The sequence below is a fragment of the Salvelinus alpinus genome, chromosome 5 (assembly GCF_045679555.1).
Source record: "Salvelinus alpinus chromosome 5, SLU_Salpinus.1, whole genome shotgun sequence".
In the NCBI taxonomy this organism is placed as follows: domain Eukaryota; kingdom Metazoa; phylum Chordata; class Actinopteri; order Salmoniformes; family Salmonidae; genus Salvelinus; species Salvelinus alpinus.
Window position 1 is genome coordinate 25,661,064 of NC_092090.1, and position 24,551 is coordinate 25,685,614.

Genomic DNA, 24,551 nt, shown 5'->3' on the forward strand with positions numbered 1-24,551 from the left:
GCACTGGAGAGCGTTAAGGGGACATTCATTGACTTTAATGGGATGAACTGATCAACCATATCTAATAGAAATCATTGCCCATGGCAAAAGCTGGTGTGTTATTTAATTACGTATGGAACACAGTGCTTTTACCGCTTCTTAGAAAACTGTAATTCAATATATTTAGTTGAGAGAAGAAACAGATAAATAAAGTCCAAATTAAAACATTTCTGAAATAAGTTTTATTTTCTTGCTTTCGGTAAAATATATTTTTTTGTTGTTGAAGAAATGAAAATGGAACAAAAAAAGAACTGTCATTTTTAACTGTTCATACTTTCAAAAAATGTAATGGTTTCAATATGCTACAAAAAAATGAATAACATTAAGTCTGTCAACACTTTTAAATTTCCTGTCAACACTTTGAAAATGTCCTATAATAAGTAATCCAAATCTACTTGCGTGAGAAGAAGGCCTATTCCATTCTCTGTATCCTATGCTACATTTACCACGGATTAAATTCAACGTGTATGTACACATGTGCATTTGGAAAGTATTCACACCCCTTCCCTTTTTCCACATGTTGTTACGTTACAGCCTTATTCTAAACGTTTTTTTGACTTTTTTGCAGAAAAACAATAAAATAATTACTGAAATACTTGAATGACATAAGTATTCAGACCCTTTGCTATGATACTCGAAATTGAGCTCAGGTGCATTCTGTTTCCATTGATCATCCTTGAGATGTTTCTACAACTTGAATTGAGTCCACCTGTGGTAAATTCAATTGATTGGACATGATTTGGAAAGGCACACACCTGTCTATATAAGGCCCCACAGTACAGTGCATGTCAGAGCAAAAACCAAGCCATGAGGTCGAAGGAATTGTACGTAGAGCTCTGAGACAGGATTGTGTCGAGGCACAGATCTGGGAAAGGGTACCAAAACATTTCTGCAAACAATTGAAGGTTCCCAAGAACACAGTGGCCTCCATCAATGTAAGAAGTTTGGAACCACCAAGACTCTTCCTAGAGCCAAGCTGAGCAATCAGGGGAGAAGGGCCTTGGTCAGGGAGATGACCCAGATCCCGATGGTCACTCTGACAGCGCTCCAGAGTTCCTCTGTGGAGATGGGAGAACCTTCCAGAAGGACAACCATCTCTCCAGCACTCCACCAATCAGGCCTTTATGGTAGTGGCCAGACGGAAGCCACTCCTCAGTAAAAGCCACATGACAGCCCGCTTGGAGTTTGCCAAAAGACACCTAAAGACTCTCAGACCATGAGAAAGAAGATTCTCTAGTCTGATGAAACCAAGATTGAACTCTTTGGCCTGAATGTCAAGCGTCCCGTCTGGAGGAAACCTAGCACCATCCCTACGGTGAAGCATGGTGGTGGCAGCATCATGATGTGTTGATGTTTTTCAGCGGCAGGGACTGAGAGACTAGTCAAGATCAAGGGAAAGATGAACGGAACAAAGTACTGAGAGATCCTTGATGAAAACCTTCTCCACAGGGCCTCAGACTGGGGCGTTGGTTCACCTTCCAACAGGACAACGATCCTAAGCACACAGCCTAGACAGTGCAGGAGTGGCTTCAGGACAAGTCTCTGAATGGCCTTGAGTGGCCCACCCAGAGTGCGGACTTGAACCCGATCAAAAATCTCTGGAGAGACCTGAAAATAGCTGTGCAGCGACGCTCCCCATCCAACCTGACAGAGCTTGAGAGGATCTGCAGAGAAGAATGGGAGAAACTCACCAAATACAGGTGTGCCAAGCTTGTAGCGTCACACCCAAGGAAACTCAAGGCTATAATCGCTGCCAAAGGTGCTTCAACAAAAAGGGTAAAGGGTCTGAATACTTATGCAAATGTGATATTTCTGTGTTTTTTTTTTTACATTTGCAAAAAAACAATAATCCTGTTTTGTTTTGTCATTATGGGGTATTGTGCGTAGATTGACAAGGGAAAAAAACAATTTAATACATTTTAGAATAAGGTTGTAATGTAACAAAATGTGGAATAAGTCAAAGGGTCTGAATACTTTCCGAATGCACTGTATATACAAAAGTATGTTTGACACCCCTTCAAATTAGTGGATTCGGCTATTTCAGGCACACTCATTGCTGACAGGTGTATAAAATCGAGCACACAGCCTTGCAATTTTCATAGACAAACATTGGCAGTAGAAGGGCCTTAATGAACAGCTCAGTGACTTTCAACGTGGCACCGTCATAGGATGCCACTTTTTCAACAAGTCAGTTTGTCAAATATCTGCCCTGGTAAAGCTGCCCTAGTCAACTGTAAGTGCTGTTATTGTGAAGTCGAAAATGGTGTAAAGCTCACCGCCATTGGACTCTGGTGCAGTGGAAACGCGTTCTCTGGCGTGATGAATCACACTTCACCATCTGGCAGTCCAACGGTTGAATCTGAGTTTGGCAGATGCCAGGAGAACGCTACCTACCCCAATGCGTAGTGCCAACTGTAAAGTTTGGTGGGGAAGGAATAATGGTCTGGGGATGTTTTTCATGGTTCGTAGTAGGCCCCTTAGTTGCATTAAAGGGAAATCTTAACACTACAGCATACAATGACATTCAGACGGTTCTGTGCTTCCAACTTTGTGGCAACAGTTTGGGGAAAGCCCTTTCCTGTTTCAGCATGACAATGCCCCCGTGCAAAAAGTGAGGTTCATACAGAAATAGTTTGTCGAGATCGTTGTGGAAGACCTTGACTGGCCTGCACAGAAGCCCTAAAATCAATCTCATCGAACACCTTTGGGATGAATTGGAACACCGACTGAGAGCCAGGCCTAATCGGCCAATATCAGTGCCTGACCTTACTAATGCTCTTGTGGCTGAATGGAAGCAAGTCCCTGCAGCAATGTCCCAACATTTAGTGGAAAGCCTTCCCAGAAGAGTGGAGGCTGTCATAGCAGCAAAGGGGGGACCACGGGCGCATGTTGGCGCGCACTTCACAACAGTGGCGACGGCGTGCCAAGAAATATCCAACATGAAGTGAGAGAGGGAGGAGCAGAAAGAACATTTTCAATTATAAAAAATCACGTGGAGAGAGAGAGAGGACCTGATTTAAAAGCTCTGAATGTATATCGTCTATCTCTCATGAGAAGGCGAGTCTTAAAGTTCCATCAGAATGGGCAGTCTCTCCTCAGACGCAGCAGGACGACAGCAGCAACGGGTCATGGAGAGGTGTCCGTAGCTTCACAAGTACGGACCAACCGTGGCTCCTCTTCTACTTATACGGGTTTTAATGTGCTTTAATAACGATACTATACATCACTGACTATACTATTGTACTTTTAACTGATATTTTATGGTGTATTGCTGCCAGTTTGTATCAATTTGATTGATTAACCAATGTTGCTTAGCTGCGTTCAACAAATGCGCACGGGGATTATGAGAAATACGCAGGAGCAATAGAATAGCCTAAACCTATTCTACGACGTTCACCTGTTATTTACGTTTATTTTAACATTTTGAAATACGTTTCCAATGGCATGACTAGTAGTTTATATAATTTAATATAATATAAGACAATATATTTGTAAAACATGACTGAGGTTTCTGAAACAAGGAAATCCTTTTCTATCGCCCATATTTTGGCTATTCCTCTCTGTGCGCTAGTGTAGCTATAAACGTATAACTATTCCACTTCTACAAACTTCTGAATGTATTTTTTTTACCTCTCTAGCCGATGAATGCGGTGGAGTCCACTGTAGTTCGTGGAGAAAATAATCACTTATGCAGAGTTTGCCTTTCCACGCTAGCGGGACTCCCATCCTCTTCACGGTCCACCGCAGCGCGAGCATCACCTCCGCCACGGATACTTCCTCCGTGAGGTGAGAGCTCACGGCCGTCGGCGAGCTGCACACCGACACCGGAGAAAAGATGAACATCCAGGTCCTGCCAGACCACAAGCTGTCATCAGTGGCCCCGCTGAAACCCTGCAATGTGGAGAAGAAGGAGGTGGAACTGATACTGGTGAAGGACCAAAATGGGGTCCAGTATACCAGATCGACCATCATGCCAACCCCCAGCACGCACGGCACCCCCTGCACCGCTGAGGAGCTGGAGGAGAGGGAAACATGGGGAAAGAAAATAGACTTTCTCCTATCCGTCATAGGCTTCGCAGTGGACTTGGCCAATGTCTGGAGATTCCCTTACCTCTGCTACAAGAATGGAGGTGGTGAGTGAACTGTTATAACTTCTGTAAAGACTTCTGTTAAGACATTCCCAGGTTTCTTTGGAACTATCCTCGTAGAGAACCAGGCTTGGTATGGCAACGCGAGACTGCTTTGGAACTAATATCAAGTTTGTTTTACTGTTGTGAAATAACTTTCTTCGTGAGTTTATGATAATATGTGCCAATCTGTTAGTTTGTATGCTACCATACGTACCAGTCACTAGTCAGTGATTTTTTGAAATCCTCAAATAGCTTTGCGCAGGCTTTCTTGAGCCAAGAGGCTTTGCTGGTAAGAGGGAAACGGAAATACCTCACTACATAAATTCATTCAGGTCAGTGTAGTTTAAGAGGAATACGGAAATACCTCATTGGATAAATTCATTCAGGTCAGTGTGGTTGACTCAACTGCAAATACATTCACTGTATCTGGGTGCTACTGTATCTTACTGTAAAGGGTTGACTCGTAACCCATTCACACCAGTTGCTGGCTCATAAGTGCTTTATTGCTGATGGGAAATATTTAAATACTCACAGTTGAACAGATAGCTATGCAAATATGTTAATAATTAATAACTTAATTTAAATGTGTCTAGATCAGCGGTGTCGAACCCATTTTTCCTGCGGGCAGCGTTCGGTCTTCACCGGGGTCTGGGGGGCCACACTTAAAATGGATTAGGCATATTTCAGTGGCTCAGTAGTGGTGGTGGAATAAGTAAGCCAATCACTTGTAATATGTGTGCTGCATTTGTTTGCTAAGAAGAGTTTTAGATAACATCTGTTAGAAGTGCCAGTCATGGTTATCACAAGTCTGAAGAATGAACAACAGAGCAAAGGCTAACTACAGAGATTATTGATTGCCAACAATCACCAAATCAAATGACCACAACAAGAGAAAACATAAAAATTGCACCTGAATATATCTATAATCGAGCCGAGTGAATGTTAACAAACCAAAGTTCCTTGTTAATTACAAAGTGACATTTTGGGTTTGCCACCACAGACCTTCAGTAGCTTGTTGTAATAACAGTGTTTACTAGATTTCCTGTCCCCTTTGGCAGCATTACACTTCACGTGGTGACAATAGACATGTGTATCTTTATCTGGTGAACTGAGTGTTGCAGTGTTGTGTCCTGTGGTGCCAACTCTTCAGCTGTGGGTCATGTTCATTTGGCGCTCTATGAAAGGCTGTAATGCAGCCCAATGCTCAGCTTTTAGTTAAAATGTTGCATACAAGATATTTTTAATTATACTAGATGAAGGGAATTTTATTCTTCCTCGAATTCACTGGAACATAAAAAGCTACCAAGCATGGACAATTCACTGTCTGTGCCTGGAGAGTCCATGTTGATGTCTGTTTCATGTGATTTTTCGTTAGATATCATCATCAACACAAATTGCTAGGGCAAAAACACCCACAAAATGCTAAATATGTTGTCTTGGCTGAACGTGCCAAAAGGATCACGTTCAAAAACGTTGTTTTGTGGGTTTTTGTTGTGATTTCAGGTGCCTTTCTAATCCCCTACATTCTGTTCCTGGTGATTGCTGGGATGCCTCTGTTCTATATGGAACTAGCACTGGGACAGTACAATAGGGAAGGAGCTGCTACAGTCTGGAAGATCTGCCCTGTCTTTAAAGGTGAGCTGTCTCTTTCTCTCCCATCTCTGTATTCCATCTCTTTCCTGACCTCTGCCTCATCTCCCACCTCTCACCTTCTCAAGGCTCCTGGCCTCTCTTTTCTTCTCTATCTTTGAACATCTCTCTCTTTTTTCTCTCACCTCTTGTCTTTTCCCCTCCTTCCTTTCCCCGCTCTTTTAATGTTCCTTCCCAGTGGGCACACCACATCATTTCAATATGGACAATGTTGACAAGACGTTGATGAATGAGATTGCAACCTATATTCACCCACTCAAAAAGACAGCCAAAAGTTTGTTGAATTACCAATGTGTTATCAGTGACCACGTTTAAAGGCGCACAGTATTCCGGATAGTAGCTCATATCCCGCTTAAGGTCTTATTCGGTATAAGCTGTTTACATGCACCTTTGATATTTTGTCAGTATTATGGATGGCCATTAGCTGCTGCCAAGGCAGAAACTACTCTTCCTGGGGTCCAGCAAAAATTAAGTCCGTAATATAGATGATATATCCCGCTCATGAGTATCCCTGTATCCATGAATTAACGGAATACTTCTAATTTAAGTTAATTTGGGTTAAATGGAATAGTAACTGAACTATGGACACTGACTGTAGGCCTATAACCTCTCACATGTAGTGTAATATAATATTAACTCTTGCAGAATTATGGATTTCTCGTAGTGAAATTATACAACAAATGTTAATTTTGTCTCGGGAACAGAAGTTAAGAAATATAATTGATTTATTTCAGCATCTCTTGAGAAAATGCAAATGCTTGCACTGTTATGCAAGCAGACAGTATTTCAACCACATAAAATATGCACCCAAGACGAACTAAAGTCTTATCCGAAATGTGTTTCGTCGTTTTCTCAGCTTTTAATTTCCTTAAAACAGGTCAAACTGATGACATGTGGACAGACAACTTTACCGGTGTTAACTAGATTACTAATGCATTCATTTTATCCATGGAAGACATTATTCTGGTGAGCACTACTTTATTTAGTCTTCTGGGGAAACAAGTATTTATTTGTATTTTTTATATAACCTTTATTTAATTAGGCAGAAGATGTAACTAGGCAGAAGATGTAACTAGGCAGAAGATGTAACTAGGCAGAAGTTATGACAGAAGAGAAGCTGCATGTATCAATCTTCAATTGACAAACAAATGGCAAATGCTCGAAATTATAATATGGCCTCCCAAATGTCGGAAATTATAAGCAGAAATGTAATTTCAATTGTAGTAAATTAATTATAGTAGGCTAAATTATTATGGAATTACTTTTGTGGATCGAACTGAGCAGGTAACCTACTTTTTGAAGTGTTTAGTTTGACAATCAGATGAAAACATCATCACACAACACTCATGATATGTGAAACTGAGCCTGACAGCACAGACCACAGAAACAACAGTAAATGGGATAGGATGTTTACATGCCACAGTATCCCGTCTTAGATCAGCCTGTCCCAGGCATCTTATCCAGGTTTCTTACAACCGGGATTCAAGCTTTTTCAGGTTATTGTAAACTGGATGTGATGTTTATTTGCGTCAACTCAAACACAGAATACTTGAGTATCCTGAATAATAATGGGATATTGATGTGCATGTAAATGTGGTCAGTATGCGTTCAACCATCTAAAAGCAAAACCAAATTCCAATGGAAAAACTATGTCTGGTTTTGGTTTAGTTGTCACCTAAATGTGTATCAATGCACTTTAAGCCATTTAAAAGCACAACAAAGTTGAAATGGTAACACAATGACAGTGATTTTGCTGATTAATACAACAACTTAATGTGTTATCACAGTGCTTCATGTAATAGCACAACCAAATGACCTGGATTACTGTAAAGGATTACATTAAAAGTATATACATGATGCAAGTGATCAATGCTGTTGGAGATTCCAGGCAGATTATTATAGAAATTGTGAAGATCTCCACAGACCTGCGATCTTCAACACGTCTGCTTTATATGATTACATAAGAAGACATTTATAGTTACAGTGTCACCATTTGAAGGAGATGTATCTTCTGCTTGGAAAGTTTCCTCTGTGCCACTGAGTCTGGCTTTAATTCCAATTTTGCTTGATTTCAAATTTAATCTACAAGTTAATAATGAATATGTTTGATTCAATGGCTCCATCTCAACCAATAATCAAAGTTATAGAATAGGACAAAATATAATCAAATCAAACTTTAAATGCACTTTAAATAAAGTTGTATTTGATTTTGTCCTATTCTATAACTTAGATTTCTGGTTGAGATGGAGCCATTGAATCCAACATATTCATTATTAACTTGTAGATTAAATTTGAAATCAAGCTAAACTTGAAACCCTAGGCCTATTTATTGTCTATTTTCAAGTTGAATTGAAACAATAGCTGTTGATGCAAAGGCTATATAGGCCTAAATAGTATCATTAGTGCTATATGTTAAACCTCTGTTAAACCTACCCTTTGGAAATGACTTTAATAGCAACAGTGAATCTATTTCGTTTTTAAGTGGAGATCTCTCATTCTCAGATAGCACAATGGTGTCAGTGATACATTTCAAAGCAAAGCACGGCTGTGCTTTTTTAAAACCCTGGATGGGAGACCAAAGGGATAGCCGTAGATAGATACATTCTCCAGTAAGAGGTGCTGCCCAGCCTATTATTTTTTTATGCTAGTGGATATAACTCACATACAAATTCAACATATTTTATTCAAGCTTTGTCTATGCTGAAAATTGGTAACCATAATGACATAATCCTTTGGTTGAAATTTCACACTCAAAACAACAGTTTTAGCAAATCCATTGTATTTTACACACAGAGTCCACGTCACAATACGTTGACAAATTACATTGAAACAACGTTGATTCAACCAGTTTGTACCCACCGGGTTTCCCCTATAATCTCCTTCGTTCATCTCTCCTTTCTCCTATATACAGTACCTCTCTTTTTCATTTCCCCGTCTTCATCTCTCCTTTCTCCTATATACAGTATCTCTCTTTTTCATTTTCCCCGTCTTCATCTCTCCTTTCTCCTATATACAGTACCTCTCTTTTTCATTTCCCCGTCTTCATCTCTCCTTTCTCCTATATACAGTACCTCTCTTTTTCATTTCCCCGTCTTCATCTCTCCTTTCTCCTATATACAGTACCTCTCTTTTTCATTTCCCCGTCTTCATCTCTCCTTTCTCCTATATACAGTACCTCTCTTTTTCATTTCCCCGTCTTCATCTCTCCTTTCTCCTATATACAGTACCTCTCTTTTTCATTTCCCCGTCTTCATCTCTCCCTGTCCACTTTTCCAAAAGCCTTGATCAGAGGAGAGAGGAAGGAGAGATGTGGTCTTTTAGAAGTATACAGTAAATCTCAACACACTGTACAACAATAAACATACAGTAGATATAGTGTAGAAACAGAGATATGCATTGTAATGAAGATGGACACATAAAGGCTGTTTGTTGATTAGTTTAACTACTGACAGCCTTATCACCATGGCATACTGTTACCACACACACCATGACATCTGAACTGTTGAACCTGAAAGCTTCACCAGAAGTTTACAGGCAGTGTTGTGATTTACAGTATGTTACACATTAAGTCTATTGTATATTGTTGTTTGGCCGGCAGGGATGTCCTTGTCCCATTGTGCTCTAGCGACTCCTGTGGCGGGCCGGGCGCATGCACGCTGACACAGTCGCCAGGTGTACGGTGTTTCCTCTGACACATTGGTGTGGCTGGCTTCCGGGTTAAGCGGGCATTGTGTAAAAAGCAGTACGGCTTGGTTGTGTTGTGTTTCGGTGGATGCATGGCTCTGAGTCAATACTGGAGTTGCAGCGACAAGACTGTAACTACCAATTGGATACCACGAAATTGGGGAGAAAAAGGGGTAAAAGACAATGTTAAAGTGACATTGTTAAGTTCATCTGCTGCTTGTTCTGATGGTAGAGTTATAGCACATCACATTCTGCTCAAATAATACATTGAATCAGGTGAAATAAGTGGTTGAATGCTCAAATTTCCTCAAGTTCTTTTTTAAACATAATACTAGCTGGTATTCCACTGCCCTGCTTGTTTTTCAGTAGTCTCTGCTGTCCAAGGCCTTGTGGATACATGCTGCATAGTTTGGTTTGATATTTGTGTTCCCTGACACATACACATTTATGATTGGCATTACACAGGAGTAACAGCTTTCCACCCTCTGTAACCCTATGTAACCTACACTATGTAACCATCTCTCTCTCTCTCTCTGCTCTCTCTCTCGCTCTCTGTTTCTCTCTCTGTTTCTCTCGTTCATATCCCTCCCTCCCTCCCACAGGTGTGGGCTACACTGTGATCATCATAGCGTTGTATGTGGGTTTCTACTACAACGTCATCATAGCCTGGTCCCTGTACTACCTGTTCTCCTCTATGACCAGTGAGCTGCCCTGGCTCCATTGTGGCAACGCCTGGAACAGTCCGAACTGCACAGACCCCAAGCTTCTAAACAGATCCTTCCTGGGCAACGGGACGTCTTATGCCAAGTACAAGATGACGCCGGCTGCAGAGTTCTATGAGTGAGTACAGTGGGTTCTGTCCTGTTCTATGAGTGAGTACAGTGGGTTCTGTCCTGTTCTATGAGTGAGTACAGTGCGTTCTGTCCTGTTCTATGAGTGAGTACAGTGGGTTCTGTCCTGTTCCTGTTCTATGAGTGAGTCCAGTGGGTTCTGTCCTGTCCCTGTTCTATGAGTGAGTATAGTGGGTTCTGTCCCTGTTCTATGAGTGAGTACAGTGGGTTCTGTCCCTGTTTAATGAGTGAGTACAGTGGGTTCTGTCCTGTCCCTGTTCTATGAGTGAGTACAGTGGATTATGTCCCTGTTCTATGAGTGAATACAGTGGGTTCTGTCCCTGTTCAATGAGTACAGTGGGTTCTGTCCCTGTTCTATGAGTGAGTACAGTGGGTTCTGTCCCTGTTCTATGAGTGATTACAGTGGGTTCTGTCCCTGTTCTATGAGTGAATACAGTGGGTCCTGTCCTGTTCCTGTTCAATGAGTGAGTACAGTGGGTTCTGTCCTGTTCCTGTTCTATGAGTGAGTACAGTGGGTTCTGTCCTGTTCCTGTTCAATGAGTGAGTACAGTGGGCTCTGTCCTGTTCCTGTTCTATGAGTGAGTACAGGGGGTTCTGTCCCTGTTCTATGAGTGAATACAGTGGGTTCTGTCCCTGTTCTATGAGTACAGTGGGTTCTGTCCCTGTTTAATGAGTGAGTACAGTGGGTTCTGTCCTGTTCCTGTTCTATGAGTGAGTACAGGGGGTTCTGTCCTGTTCTATGAGTGAATACAGTGGGTTCTGTCCTGTTCCTGTTCTATGAGTGAATACAGGGGGTTCTGTCCCTGTTCTATGAGTGAATACAGTGGGTTCTGTCCCTGTTCTATGAGTACAGTGGGTTCTGTCCCTGTTCTATGAGTGAGTACAGTGGGTTCTGTCTCTGTTCTATGAGTGAGTACAGTGGGTTCTGTCCCTGTTCTATGAGTGATTACAGTGGGTTCTGTCCCTGTTCTATGAGTGAATACAGTGGGTTCTGTCCCTGTTCTATGAGTACAGTGGGTTCTGTCCCTGTTCTATGAGTGAGTACAGTGGGTTCTGTCTCTGTTCTATGAGTGAGTACCATGGGTCCTGTCCCTGTTCTATGAGTGAGTACAGTGGGTTCTGTCCTGTTCCTGTTCTATGAGTGAGTACAGTGGGTTCTGTCCTGTTCTATGAGTGAGTACAGTGGGTCCTGTCCCTGTTCTATGAGTACAGTGGGTTCTGTCCCTGTTCTATGAGTGATTACAGTGGGTTCTGTCCCTGTTCTATGAGTGAGTACCATGGGTCCTGTCCCTGTTCTATGAGTGAGTACAGTGGGTCCTGTCCCTGTTCTATGAGTGAGTACAGTGGGTCCTGTCCCTGTTCTATGAGTGAGTACAGTGGGCCCTGTCCTGTTCCTGTTCTATGAGTGAGTACAGTGGGTTCTGTTCTGTTCCTGTTCTATGAGTGAGTACAGTGGGCCCTGTCCTGTTCCTGTTCTATGAGTGAGTACAGTGGGTTCTGTCCTGTTCCTGTTCTATGAGTGAGTACAGTGGGTTCTGTCCTGTTCCTGTTCTATGAGTGAGTACAGTGGGTCCTGTCCTGTCCTGTTCTATGAGTGAGTACAGTGGGTTCTGTTCCTGTTCTATGAGTGAGTACAGTGGGTCCTGTCCCTGTTCTATGAGTGAGTACAGTGGGTCCTGTCCTGTTCTTGACCTGTGCCTCTGACGTGTGTCTTGAGTCTGACCCTCCTCTGTCGCGGTATCTAAAAGATTAAAGAAACCAGCCTTTTAACATGTTTCTCGTTGGGATAGAGCTGACCTACTGTGCCAAATATGAACTGTGTCAAATCAAGTATTTTCATTAGAGACTAAATGTGTTAGAAGTAGGCTTAACCTTTTAGAAGCTTGGTTATTTAGTCTGACCACTTTTTGAAGTGGAAATTGTACACTTAAGCATTTCATAAACAGGAAATAACTGTTTTTAAATGTATTATTATTATGGCGTGTACAGTATGGCAGGTCTTCATAAATCAATATTTAGTTAGTGTACATCAGTGAGTGGACAGCAAACTGCACACACTCACTCTCATCACCTGCCATGAAACCCCTGCTTACTCACTCTACATCTTACCAAGACTGACCAGTATGAAGTCTAAAGTCCTGGAGTGGCTTGAGGAATAGATAAGCCTTGGACTTCTGCAGAGTCACAGTCTTAAAGTGTGTCTTTATGCTTCTGGGCCCTTGTCTCATTGAAGAGTGACTTTTACCATTCAGTAGATTCTGATGACGTGGCTCAATCTGCTTACATGCTGAGCAGAACGTGTTCAGGCAACAAAGGCCTTTACTAAGCAATGAATCTTTATTGAAAGTGTTTTTATTGACTATTATTGCATCTTTGCATGGTACCAGTGTATATGACACTTCATTTTAGGATACCAAAATTCCTGCTTTCAATAAATTCCCCGGTTTTCCAGAATTCCTGGTTGGAGGATTACAGATTTCCTGCTTATTCCCTCCTGATTCCAGGAACCCGCCTTTCCAGAATTTCGGGAAAACCAGAGAATTTATTGAACGTTTCAGGAATTTTGCAACCCTACTCATACTCAAACAATTCCACTGTGAAGTGTGCCACTGTCATTAAAACGTTTGTGCAGTATCACCAAAATGTCTGAAGCCATCCGCCCATATACCGATTGCTCTACAGAAAGGCATATAAAAAACGCTTAGATGCTGCGTTTGAAGTTGACACGAAAAGCCCCATCCGTTTGCACTTCAAAGAATTCCTTTCCAGAGCTCTGTGTGAAGATTACTTCTGCAGCCCGAAGGAAGTCGTCTGAAATGACTGGGACATACAGCAGCATCCTTATCCTGCAGCTGATGTGCAGTACAGAGTAGAGCGCCAGGGAGGCAAACAAAACATTCTAAGCTTGCATTCTAAACTTTACTAGTGCACTATATAAGGAATAGTGAGCCATTTGGGACGCGGCCTAAGAGTGCGTGACAGGCGGCCAATAAGAGCAGATGAAAGACCCTCTACCAGAATGCTGATCTGCATTGATGTCTCGTGTGTTTATGTAATCAACATCTCTGGATTTCCTCCAATGTTTTTCTCTCATCAATCCCTCTAAACTTGAATACAGTCAGTTTCCGTTACATCATATTTTCTTTCTTTTAGCATAAAATTGCACTCTCATTCTTTTGACCCAGTCAAAAGGTAAGAAAATTGGTGTGTAAACTCTGCTCTGATCGCCATCTGTGGTGAATAAAGTTACTCTCCGTATACTTTCAATGCATTTTTGTGCAAAAGGTGGGTAAACTTTTGGGAGGGAAAAAAAGTTAGGTGAACAACGTTTATGTGTGTTTACCCTCCACTTAACCACTGCTTCTACCGTACTGTAAAAATTATTCATAGACCTTCAATTCTTGGTAATTATAGGAAGTCAATGGAGTCAAGTTGGTTCCTTTTACAGCATATCTTCCTGCATTTATTTACCAGAAAATGTTGTTCTTTGTGTATTTTACCATCTTCACAGACCTTGAATACTCATTGGTGTATTGACAACGGCTCTATCAAAGAGCTTTAGGTCCATACTCCCCTGAGAGCCACTATATCCCAGTATAACTGTAGTTGATTCTAGACAGGCTGAATGAACAACACAGAGACCCAGGCAGTGGAATCTCTAGAATAGACAGTGATTTTTCTCTGACAACACTTCTAATCTCATTGTATATTTCAGTCTGGTCTTGTGTGGGGGACATAAACCCCCTGCTCCCACAGAGCACCAGGAACAGGAACAAGACCATCAGACCACTGCATGCTCTGGGAGAGATCACAGTGACTGAGTCAACATATTTCTCTCTCTCCTTCTTTCCCTCATTTTCTCCCTCTCCTTTTCTCCCTCTTTCTCTTTTTTTTCTTCTCTTTTTCTCCCTCTCTTTCTCTCTTACATTCTCTCTTTCTCTCTCCCTTTCCCCTCGTTCTCTCTCTCATTTTCTACCTCTTTCTGTCCTTTTCTTATCTTTTTATTTTTCTCCCTCTCTTACTTTCTCTCTTTCTCTCTCTTAATTTCTCTCTCTCTATCTCTTCCCCTCATGTTTTCCCTCTCTATTCTTTCTCTTTCTTTCCGACGTAAGTTTGCCTCCTTATGTAATGAGCAGTGATCTCTGAGAGTCTCAAGGAGCTGCAGGTGTTCTTAGTTTTTAGATATGGAGATTTGATCCTCCTGTATCCCCTAGAGATGGACAGGGACAGAGGAGACATTTTCTCCAGAGATTTTAGAGATTTGAGGGCATGTGGTTAACCTGTAACATTCAACACACACACACACACACACACACACACACACACACACACACACACACACACACACACACACACACACACACACACACACACACACACACACACACACACACACACACACACACACACACACACACACACACACACACACACACACACACACACACACACACACACACACACACACACACACACACACACACACACACACACACACACACACACAGCTTACTTTTCCTTTGCTGCTGCATTGCTCTGGTTCTCACACCAGGCCACGTTGATGTGTTGCTGTGTGATGTGTTGCTGTCCTCTCCTCAGCTGACTGAGGATGTGCTAGGCCCTCATTTCCTCTCCTATTAGGCCTTTATTATTGGTTTCATTGATCACGGCTGCCCTGCAATCTGTGGTGCTGCAGTGCAAAGGTCCCTGGAGTATAGTCATTAGTGTCATGGCAACATCCAGGGGCGGACACACAGCAGGTGTCAGTTACAATGCTATCACAGGGGCTCAACATAGCTATCAACACCTAATGACAGACTAGGATTCTCAGAAACCAAGCTGGGCTACCAAGAGGCTGGGTAAATATATACCTTCTGTGTTGATGGTGCTGATGGGTTGTCTCAGTTTATATCAATCAAGGTCAATCAGTCATGTAAGTTTATACAGTTTGAGTACAGATCAGTTTGTTATATTAATTAGAGAATGCCATCAATACTATTATGCACAGTCACTGTAAAGAAATATCCTAATATTTTGAGGACACTGCAAAATGTTCAGATATTTCAATACATTGACTTTGCATAATATTATTGATGACATTCTCAAATTAATATAACAAACTAATCTGTTACTCAACAAATTATTTATATTTTTCTACCTAAATTGAGAGCCATTTTATTCTATTAGCAGCTCAGATTATCCATTAAATAGCTATTAGATTATCAAAAGGTTAGAACTCAGAACACCGTTGGAAGTCTCACACAACCTTTATCGGTCTTAATTGAACAAGTCCGCTGCTGGGAGATCAATAGGTCATGTGTTCCAAGTCTAGACATTGTGAACACTCACAGGGGATCTGAAACATACACCATAACCCGCTCAGACTTCTTTTTCCAATACCTTGGATAAAATGTCTTTTTAGTGATACATAAGACAATAAGAAAACAGATTTATTTTGAATCAAACATCAAATCTTGAAATCACGTCTTGAAACAACTATTGTATTGTTGTCCTCTTTATCAAAGTACCAGAATTGCCATTCACTCAACTTTCACTCAAATCAAGTATTTTAAATCAAATATCCAACCAAATACTCCCCCAACCAAATACTCCCCCCAACCAAATTCTCCCCCAACCAAATTCTCTCCTCAACCAAATTCTCCCCCATCCAAATACTGCCCCATCCAAATACTCCCCCAACCAAATACTCCTCTCAACCAAATACTCCCCCCAACCAAATACTCCTCCCAACCAAATACTCCTCTCAACCAAATACTCCCCCCAACCAAATACTGCCCCAACCAAATACTCCTCTCAACCAAATACTCTTCCCCAACCAAATACTACCCCCAACCAAATACTCCCCCCAACCAAATACTCCCCCCAACCAAATACTCCTCCCCAACCAAATACTCCTCCCCAAACAAATACTCCTCTCCAACTAAATACTCCTCTCAACCAAATACTCCTCCCAACCAAATACTCCTCCCAACCAAATACACCTCCCAACCAAATACTCCTCCCAACCAAATACTCCTCCCCAACCAAATACTCCTCTCCAACCAAATACTCCTCCCAACCAAATACTCCTCCCCAACCAAATACTCCTCCCAACCAAATACTCCTCCCCAACCAAATACTCCTCCCCAACCAAATACTCCTCCCAACCAAATACTCCTCCCCAACCAAATACTCCTCCCCAACCAAATACTCCTCCCCAACCAAATACTCCTCCCCAACCAAATACTACTCCCCAACCAAATACTCCTCCACAACCAAATACTCCTCTCCAACCAAATACTCCTCTCCAACCAAATACTCCTCCCCAACCAAATACGCCTCCCCAACCAAATACTCCTCTCCAACCAAATACTCCTCTCAACCAAATACTCCGCTCCAACCAAATACTCCTCTCAGCCAAATACTCCTCCCAACCAAATACTCCTCCCAACCAAATACTTTAGTTTTACTTGCATGTAAGAGCAGTTGGAGGCCACGGAAGGAGAGTTGTATGGCATTGAAGCTCATCTGGAGGTTAGTTAACACCGTGTCCAAAGAAGGGCCAGATCTATACAGAATGGTGTCGTCTGCGTAGAGGTGGATCAAAGAATCACCCGCAGCAAGAGCGACATCATTGATATATACAGAGAAGAGAGTCGGCCCGAGAACTGAACCCTGTGGCACCTCCATAGAGACTGCCAGAGGTCCGGACAACAGGCCCTCCGATTTGACACACTGAACTCTATCGGAGAAGTAGTTGGTGAACCAGGCGAGGCAATCATTTGAGAAACCAAGGCTGTTGAGTCTGCTAGTAAGAATGTTGTGATTGACAGAGTCGAAAGCCTTAGCCAGGTCGATGAATACGGCTGCACAGTAATGTCTCTTATCGATGGCGGTTATGATATCGTTTAGGACCTTGAGCGTGGCTGAGGTGCACCCATGACCAGCTCTGAAACAAGATTGTATAGCGGAGAAGGTACGGTGAGATTCGAAGTGGTCGGTAATCTGTTTGTTAACTTGGCTTTCAAAGACCTTAGAAAGGCAGGGTAGAATAGATATAGGTCTGTAGCAGTTTGGGTCTAGAGTGTCTCCCCCTTTGAAAAGGGGGATGACTGCGGCAGCTTTCCAATCTATGGGAATCTCAGACGATACGAAAGAGAGGTTGAACAGGCTAGTAATAGGATTTGCAACAATTTCGGCAGATAATTTTAGAAAGAGAGGGTCCAGATTGTCTAGCCCGGCTGATTTGTAGGGGTCCAGATTTTTCAGCTCTTTCAGAACGTCAGCTATCTGGATTTGGGTGAAGGAGAAGTGGGGGAGGTTTAGGCGAGTTGCTGTGGGGATCGCAGGGCTGTTGACCGGGGTAGGGGTAGCCAGGTGGAAAGCATGGCCAGCCATAGAAAAATGCTTATTAGTGGCTTTGTGTCAGACCCTGTACCCTAATTATAAAGGCCAAAGATAACAGACACCAGGCACACTTCTGAGCCTGTATCCATGAAGTGTCTCAGAAAAGGCCCAAGGAATCCTGTTAAAATCAGTGTTAAGACAAAAAAAAACTCCCAGCTCAAAGCAGGTTTTAGGATGATGTTAAGAAACTCTGAACCAGGAGTATAATCAATTCACAAAAGTTTATCTCAGCTGGCAATTACGACAGTTTGAGATACTGCAAAAGAAAGACAATGATTACGTTCATTGAGATTGTTGCAAATTACTAATCACGATGAGGGATCGCCATCTGTGAACTCAAACAAGCTTCAGACAACCGCTTTGAATGTGACTGTAGCCTATCAAATGTTGCAATGGTAAAACGTTTGATATAATTTTTGCATGTGCGTGTGAATCCTCTCAAAAATCTATTCCTACATCTGTGGTAGGTTATCAATCACACAGTTACATGGAGTTAAGTTGGGCGTGATTTCTAGAATGTAATATAATGTGGACGAGGGGAGCCTGTAGACCACTGGATGGGAAAGAGTGATTGAGTAAGAGCAGAGGCTGAAGGACCTGGGCAGACCTGGGTCAGTAATTATGAACACATGGGGCTCTAAAAAGCGGTGAGGTAAGAGGATGGCCAAAAGCCTAGCTTCCTCAGGAGACTGCTGCTTTAGACATGTGTCTCCCCCTCTGACTCTAGTTGGCTCCCTGCTTTAGACATGTTTCTCTCCCTCTGATTCTAGTTGGCTCCCTGCTTTAGACATGTTTCTCTCCCTCTGACTCTAGTTGTCTCCCTGCTTTAGACATGTTTCTCTCCCTCTGACTCTAGTTGTCTCCCTGCTTTAGACATGTTTCTCTCCCTCTGACTCTAGTTGTCTCCCTGCTTTAGACATGTTTCTCTCCCTCTGACTCTAGTTGTCTCCCTGCTTTAGACATGTTTCTCTCCCTCTGATTCTAGTTGTCTCCCTGCTTTAGACATGTTTCTCTCTCTCTGACTCTAGTTGTCTCCCTGCTTTAGACATGTTTCTCTCCCTCTGACTCTAGTTGTCTCCCTGCTTTAGACATGTTTCTCTCCCTCTGACTCTAGTTGTCTCCCTGCTTTAGACATGTTTCTCTCCCTCTGACTCTAGTTGTCTCCCTGCTTTAGACATGTTTCTCTCCCTCTGATTCTAGTTGTCTCCCTGCTTTAGACATGTTTCTCTCCCTCTGACTATAGTTGGCTCCCTGCTTTAGACATGTTTCTCTCTCTCTGACTCTAGTTGTCTCCCTGCTTTAGACATGTTTCTCTCCCTCTGACTCTAGTTGTCTCCCTGCTTTAGACATGTTTCTCTCCCTCTGACTCTAGTTGTCTCCCTGCTTTAGACATGTTTCTCTCCCTCTGACTCTAGTTGTCTCCCTGCTTTAGACATGTTTCTCTCCCTCTGACTCTAGTTGTCTCCCTGCTTTAGACATGTTTCTCTCCCTCTGATTCTAGTTGTCTCCCTGCTTTAGACATGTTTCTCTCCCTCTGATTCTAGTTGGCTCCCTGCTTTAGACATGTTTCTCTCCCTCTGACTCTAGTTGGCTCCCTGCTTTAGACATGTTTCTCTCCCTCTGATTCTAGTTGGCTCCCTGCTTTAGACATGTTTCTCTCCCTCTGACTCTAGTTGTCTCCCTGCTTTAGACATGTTTCTCTCCCTCTGACTCTAGTTGTCTCCCTGCTTTAGACATGTTTCTCTCCCTCTGACTCTAGTTGGCTCCCTGCTTTAGACATGTTTCTCTCTCTCTGACTCTAGTTGTCTCCCTGCTTTAGACATGTTTCTCTCCCTCTGACTCTAGTTGTCTCCCTGCTTTAGACATGTTTCTCCCCCTCGGACTCTAGTTGTCTCCCTGCTTTAGACATGTTTCTCACCCTCTGACTCTAGTTGTCTCCCTGCTTTAGACATGTTTCTCTCCCTCTGACTCTAGTTGTCTCCCTGCTTTAGACATGTTTCTCTCCCTCTGACTCTAGGTGGCTCCCTGCTTTAGACATGTTTCTCCCCCTCTGACTCTAGTTGTCTCCCTGCTTTAGACATGTTTCTCCCCCTCTGACTCTAGTTGTCTCCCTGCTTTAGACATGTTTCTCTCCCTCTGATTCTAGTTGTCTCCCTGCTTTAGACATGTTTCTCTCCCTCTGACTCTAGTTGTCTCCCTGCTTTAGACATGTTTCTCTCCCTCTGATTCTAGTTGGCTCCCTGCTTTAGACATGTTTCTCCCCCTCTGACTCTAGTTGGCTCCCTGCTTTAGACATGTTTCTCTCCCTCTGATTCTAGTTGTCTCCCTGCTTTAGACATGTTTCTCTCCCTCTGACTCTAGTTGGCTCCCTGCTTTAGACATGTTTCTCTCCCTCTGATTCTAGTTGTCTCCCTGCTTTAGACATGTTTCTCTCCCTCGGACTCTAGTTGTCTCCCTGCTTTAGACATGTTTCTCTCCCTCTGACTCTAGTTGTCTCCCTGCTTTAGACATGTTTCTCTCCCTCTGATTCTAGTTGTCTCCCTGCTTTAGACATGTTTCTCTCCCTCTGACTCTAGTTGTCTCCCTGCTTTAGACATGTTTCTCTCCCTCTGACTCTAGTTGTCTCCCTGCTTTAGACATGTTTCTCTCCCTCTGATTCTAGTTGTCTCCCTGCTTTAGACATGTTTCTCTCCCTCTGATTCTAGTTGTCTCCCTGCTTTAGACATGTTTCTCTCCCTCTGACTCTAGTTGTCTCCCTGCTTTAGACATGTTTCTCTCCCTCTGACTCTAGTTGTCTCCCTGCTTTAGACATGTTTCTCTCCCTCTGACTCTAGTTGTCTCCCTGCTTTAGACATGTTTCTCTCCCTCTGACTCTAGTTGTCTCCCTGCTTTAGACATGTTTCTCTCCCTCTGACTCTAGTTGGCTCCCTGCTTTAGACATGTTTCTCTCCCTCTGACTCTAGTTGTTTCCCTGCTTTAGACATGTTTCTCTCCCTCTGATTCTAGTTGTCTCCCTGCTTTAGACATGTTTCTCTCCCTCTGACTCTAGTTGGCTCCCTGCTTTAGACATGTTTCTCTCCCTCTGACTCTAGTTGTCTCCCTGCTTTAGACATGTTTCTCTCCCTCTGACTCTAGTTGGCTCCCTGCTTTAGACGTGATTCTCTCCCTCTGACTCTAGTTGGCTCCCTGCTTTAGACATGTTTCTCTCCCTCTGACTCTAGTTGGCTCCCTGCTTTAGACATGTTTCTCTCCCTCTGACTCTAGTTGTCTCCCTGCTTTAGACATGTTTCTCTCCCTCTGACTCTAGTTGGCTCCCTGCTTTAGACATGTTTCTCTCCCTCTGATTCTAGTTGTCTCCCTGCTTTAGACATGTTTCTCTCCCTCTGACTCTAGTTGTCTCCCTGCTTTAGACATGTTTCTCTCCCTCTGACTCTAGTTGGCTCCCTGCTTTAGACATGTTTCTCTCCCTCTGACTCTAGTTGGCTCCCTGCTTTAGACATGTTTCTCTCCCTCTGACTCTAGTTGGCTCCCTGCTTTAGACATGTTTCTCTCCCTCTGACTCTAGTTGGCTCCCTGCTTTAGACATGTTTCTCTCCCTCTGACTCTAGTTGTCTCCCTGCTTTAGACATGTTTCTCTCCCTCTGACTCTAGTTGGCTCCCTGCTTTAGACATGTTTCTCTCCCTCTGATTCTAGTTGGCTCCCTGCTTTAGACATGTTTCTCTCCCTCTGACTCTAGTTGTCTCCCTGCTTTAGACATGTTTCTCTCCCTCTGACTCTAGTTGTCTCCCTGCTTTAGACATGTTTCTCTCCCTCTGACTCTAGTTGTCTCCCTGCTTTAGACATGTTTCTCTCCCTCTGACTCTAGTTGGCTCCCTGCTTTAGACATGTTTCTCTCCCTCTGACTCTAGTTGTCTCCCTGCTTTAGACATGTTTCTCTCCCTCTGACTCTAGTTGGCTCCCTGCTTTAGACATGTTTCTCTCCCTCTGACTCTAGTTGGCTCCCTGCTTTAGACATGTTTCTCTCCCTCTGACTCTAGTTGGCTCCCTGCTTTAGACATGTTTCTCTCCCTCTGACTCTAGTTGGCTCCCTGCTTTAGACATGTTTCTCTCCCTCTGATTCTAGTTGTCTCCCTGCTTTAGACATGTTTCTCTCCCTCTGACTCTAGGTGGCTCCCTGCTTTAGACATGTTTCTCTCCCTCTGATTCTAGTTGTCTCCCTGCTTTAGACATGTTTCTCTCCCTCTGACTCTAGTTGTCTCCCTGCTTTAGACATGTTTCTCTCCCTCTGACTCTAGTTGGCTCCCTGCTTTAGACATGTTTCTCTCCCTCTGATTCTAGTTGGCTCCCTGCTTTAGACATGTTTCTCTCCCTCTGACTCTAGTTGTCTCCCTGCTTTAGACATGTTTCTCTCCCTCTGACTCTAGTTGTCTCCCTGCTTTAGACATGTTTCTCTCCCTCTGACTCTAGTTGGCTCCCTGCTTTAGACATGTTTCTCTCCCTCTGACTCTAGTTGTCTCCCTGCTTTAGACATGTTTCTCTCCCTCTGATTCTAGTTGGCTCCCTGCTTTAGACATGTTTCTCTCCCTCTGACTCTAGTTGGCTCCCTGCTTTAGACATGTTTCTCTCCCTCTGACTCTAGTTGTCTCCCTGCTTTAGACATGTTTCTCTCCCTCTGACTCTAGTTGGTTCCCTGCTTTAGACATGTTTCTCTCCCTCTGACTCTAGTTGTCTCCCTGCTTTAGACATGTTTCTCTCCCTCTGACTCTAGGTGGCTCCCTGCTTTAGACATGTTTCTCTCCCTCTGATTCTAGTTGTCTTCCTGCTTTAGACATGTTTCTCTCCCTCTGACTCTAGTTGTCTCCCTGCTTTAGACATGTTTCTCTCCCTCTGACTCTAGTTGTCTCCCTGCTTTAGACATGTTTCTCTCCCTCTGACTCTAGTTGTCTCCCTGCTTTAGACATGTTTCTCTCCCTCTGACTCTAGTTGTCTCCCTGCTTTAGACATGTTTCTCTCCCTCTGACTCTAGTTGTCTTCCTGCTTTAGACATGTTTCTCTCCCTCTGACTCTAGTTGTCTTCCTGCTTTAGACATGTTTCTCTCTCTCTGACTCTAGTTGGCTCCCTGCTTTAGACATGTTTCTCTCCCTCTGATTCTAGTTGTCTCCCTGCTTTAGACATGTTTCTCTCCCTCTGACTCTAGTTGGCTCCCTGCTTTAGACATGTTTCTCTCCCTCTGACTCTAGTTGTCTCCCTGCTTTAGACATGTTTCTCTCCCTCTGACTCTAGTTGTCTCCTTGCTTTAGACATGTTTCTCTCCCTCTGACTCTAGTTGTCTCCCTGCTTTAGACATGTTTCTCTCCCTCTGACTCTAGTTGTCTTCCTGCTTTAGACATGTTTCTCTCCCTCTGACTCTAGTTGTCTTCCTGCTTTAGACATGTTTCTCTCTCTCTGACTCTAGTTGGCTCCCTGCTTTAGACATTTTTCTCTCCCTCTGATTCTAGTTGTCTCCCTGCTTTAGACATGTTTCTCTCTCTCTGACTCTAGTTGTCTCCCTGCTTTAGACATGTTTCTCTCCCTCGGACTCTAGTTGTCTCCCTGCTTTAGACATGTTTCTCCCCCTATGACTCTAGTTGTCTCCCTGCTTTAGACATGTTTCTCTCCCTCTGACTCTAGTTGTCTCCCTGCTTTAGACATGTTTCTCTCCCTCTGACTCTAGTTGGCTCCCTGCTTTAGACATGTTTCTCTCCCTCTGACTCTAGTTGTCTCCCTGCTTTAGACATGTTTCTCTCCCTCTGACTCTAGTTGGCTCCCTGCTTTAGACATGTTTCTCTCTCTCTGACTCTAGTTGTCTTCCTGCTTTAGACATGTTTCTCTCTCTCTGACTCTAGTTGGCTCCCTGCTTTAGACATGTTTCTCTCCCTCTGATTCTAGTTGTCTCCCTGCTTTAGACATGTTTCTCTCCCTCTGACTCTAGTTGGCTCCCTGCTTTAGACATGTTTCTCTCCCTCTGACTCTAGTTGTCTCCCTGCTTTAGACATGTTTCTCTCTCTCTGACTCTAGTTGTCTCCCTGCTTTAGACATGTTTCTCTCTCTCTGACTCTAGTTGTCTTCCTGCTTTAGACATGTTTCTCTCTCTCTGACTCTAGTTGGCTCCCTGCTTTAGACATGTTTCTCTCCCTCTGATTCTAGTTGTCTCCCTGCTTTAGACATGTTTCTCTCCCTCTGACTCTAGTTGTCTCCCTGCTTTAGACATGTTTCTCTCCCTCTGACTCTAGTTGTCTCCCTGCTTTAGACATGTTTCTCCCTCTCTGACTCTAGTTGGCTCTCTAGCCCACCCTCTATCAGTGGGATATATCCAAGAGCCGTTGCAAGTCCACCAGAGGTTAGCTGAACCTTAATGGAACATTTTATTATCATGTTCTCTGGGAAGGTCAGAGGAGACTGTTTATAGACCATTGATTTAAACTCCTTTTGACACAGCATGCATTTGATACACAGTGCTATGTATGTATTATTCTTGTTAGATAACCTAGTTAGTTTTATTATGTTAACATGTGTTTGTAAACCATGGCAGTTCAATTAGTGTTAAAGGTGAGTCACGTGGCAGGGTGGCTCACTCGGCGCTCTGCATGGTAGAGGCTAATCCCTAAAAGTCAGGGGTCAGGGCACAGGTCAACATGAACACTTGTTAGGTTATGACCTGTCTACCCCCCAGGTGCCCATAGTTCTCAAGATCAAACGCTTCAATCTTAAATCCAGCACAAATATGTTTCCATATAGAACATCAACCT

At 43.2% G+C, this 24,551-nt stretch overlaps 1 protein-coding gene across 2 annotated transcripts in view; it reads left to right on the forward strand.

The window, feature by feature from the left end:
- Positions 1-3,028: 3,028 nt before the first annotated feature.
- The window catches only part of LOC139575811 (sodium-dependent noradrenaline transporter-like), a 56,477-nt gene continuing 34,954 nt past the window's right edge, over positions 3,029-24,551 (forward strand). The window contains exons 1-4 of one of the 2 annotated variants that reach the window (XM_071401136.1): positions 3,029-3,193; positions 3,678-4,172; positions 5,673-5,804; positions 10,106-10,343. In XM_071401136.1, coding sequence (XP_071257237.1) covers positions 3,875-4,172; positions 5,673-5,804; positions 10,106-10,343 — 668 coding nt within the window. In that variant the 5' untranslated portion in view covers positions 3,029-3,193; positions 3,678-3,874. The remainder of the gene's footprint in view (positions 3,194-3,677; positions 4,173-5,672; positions 5,805-10,105; positions 10,344-24,551) is intronic. The other variant, XM_071401137.1, reaches the window with a different exon arrangement.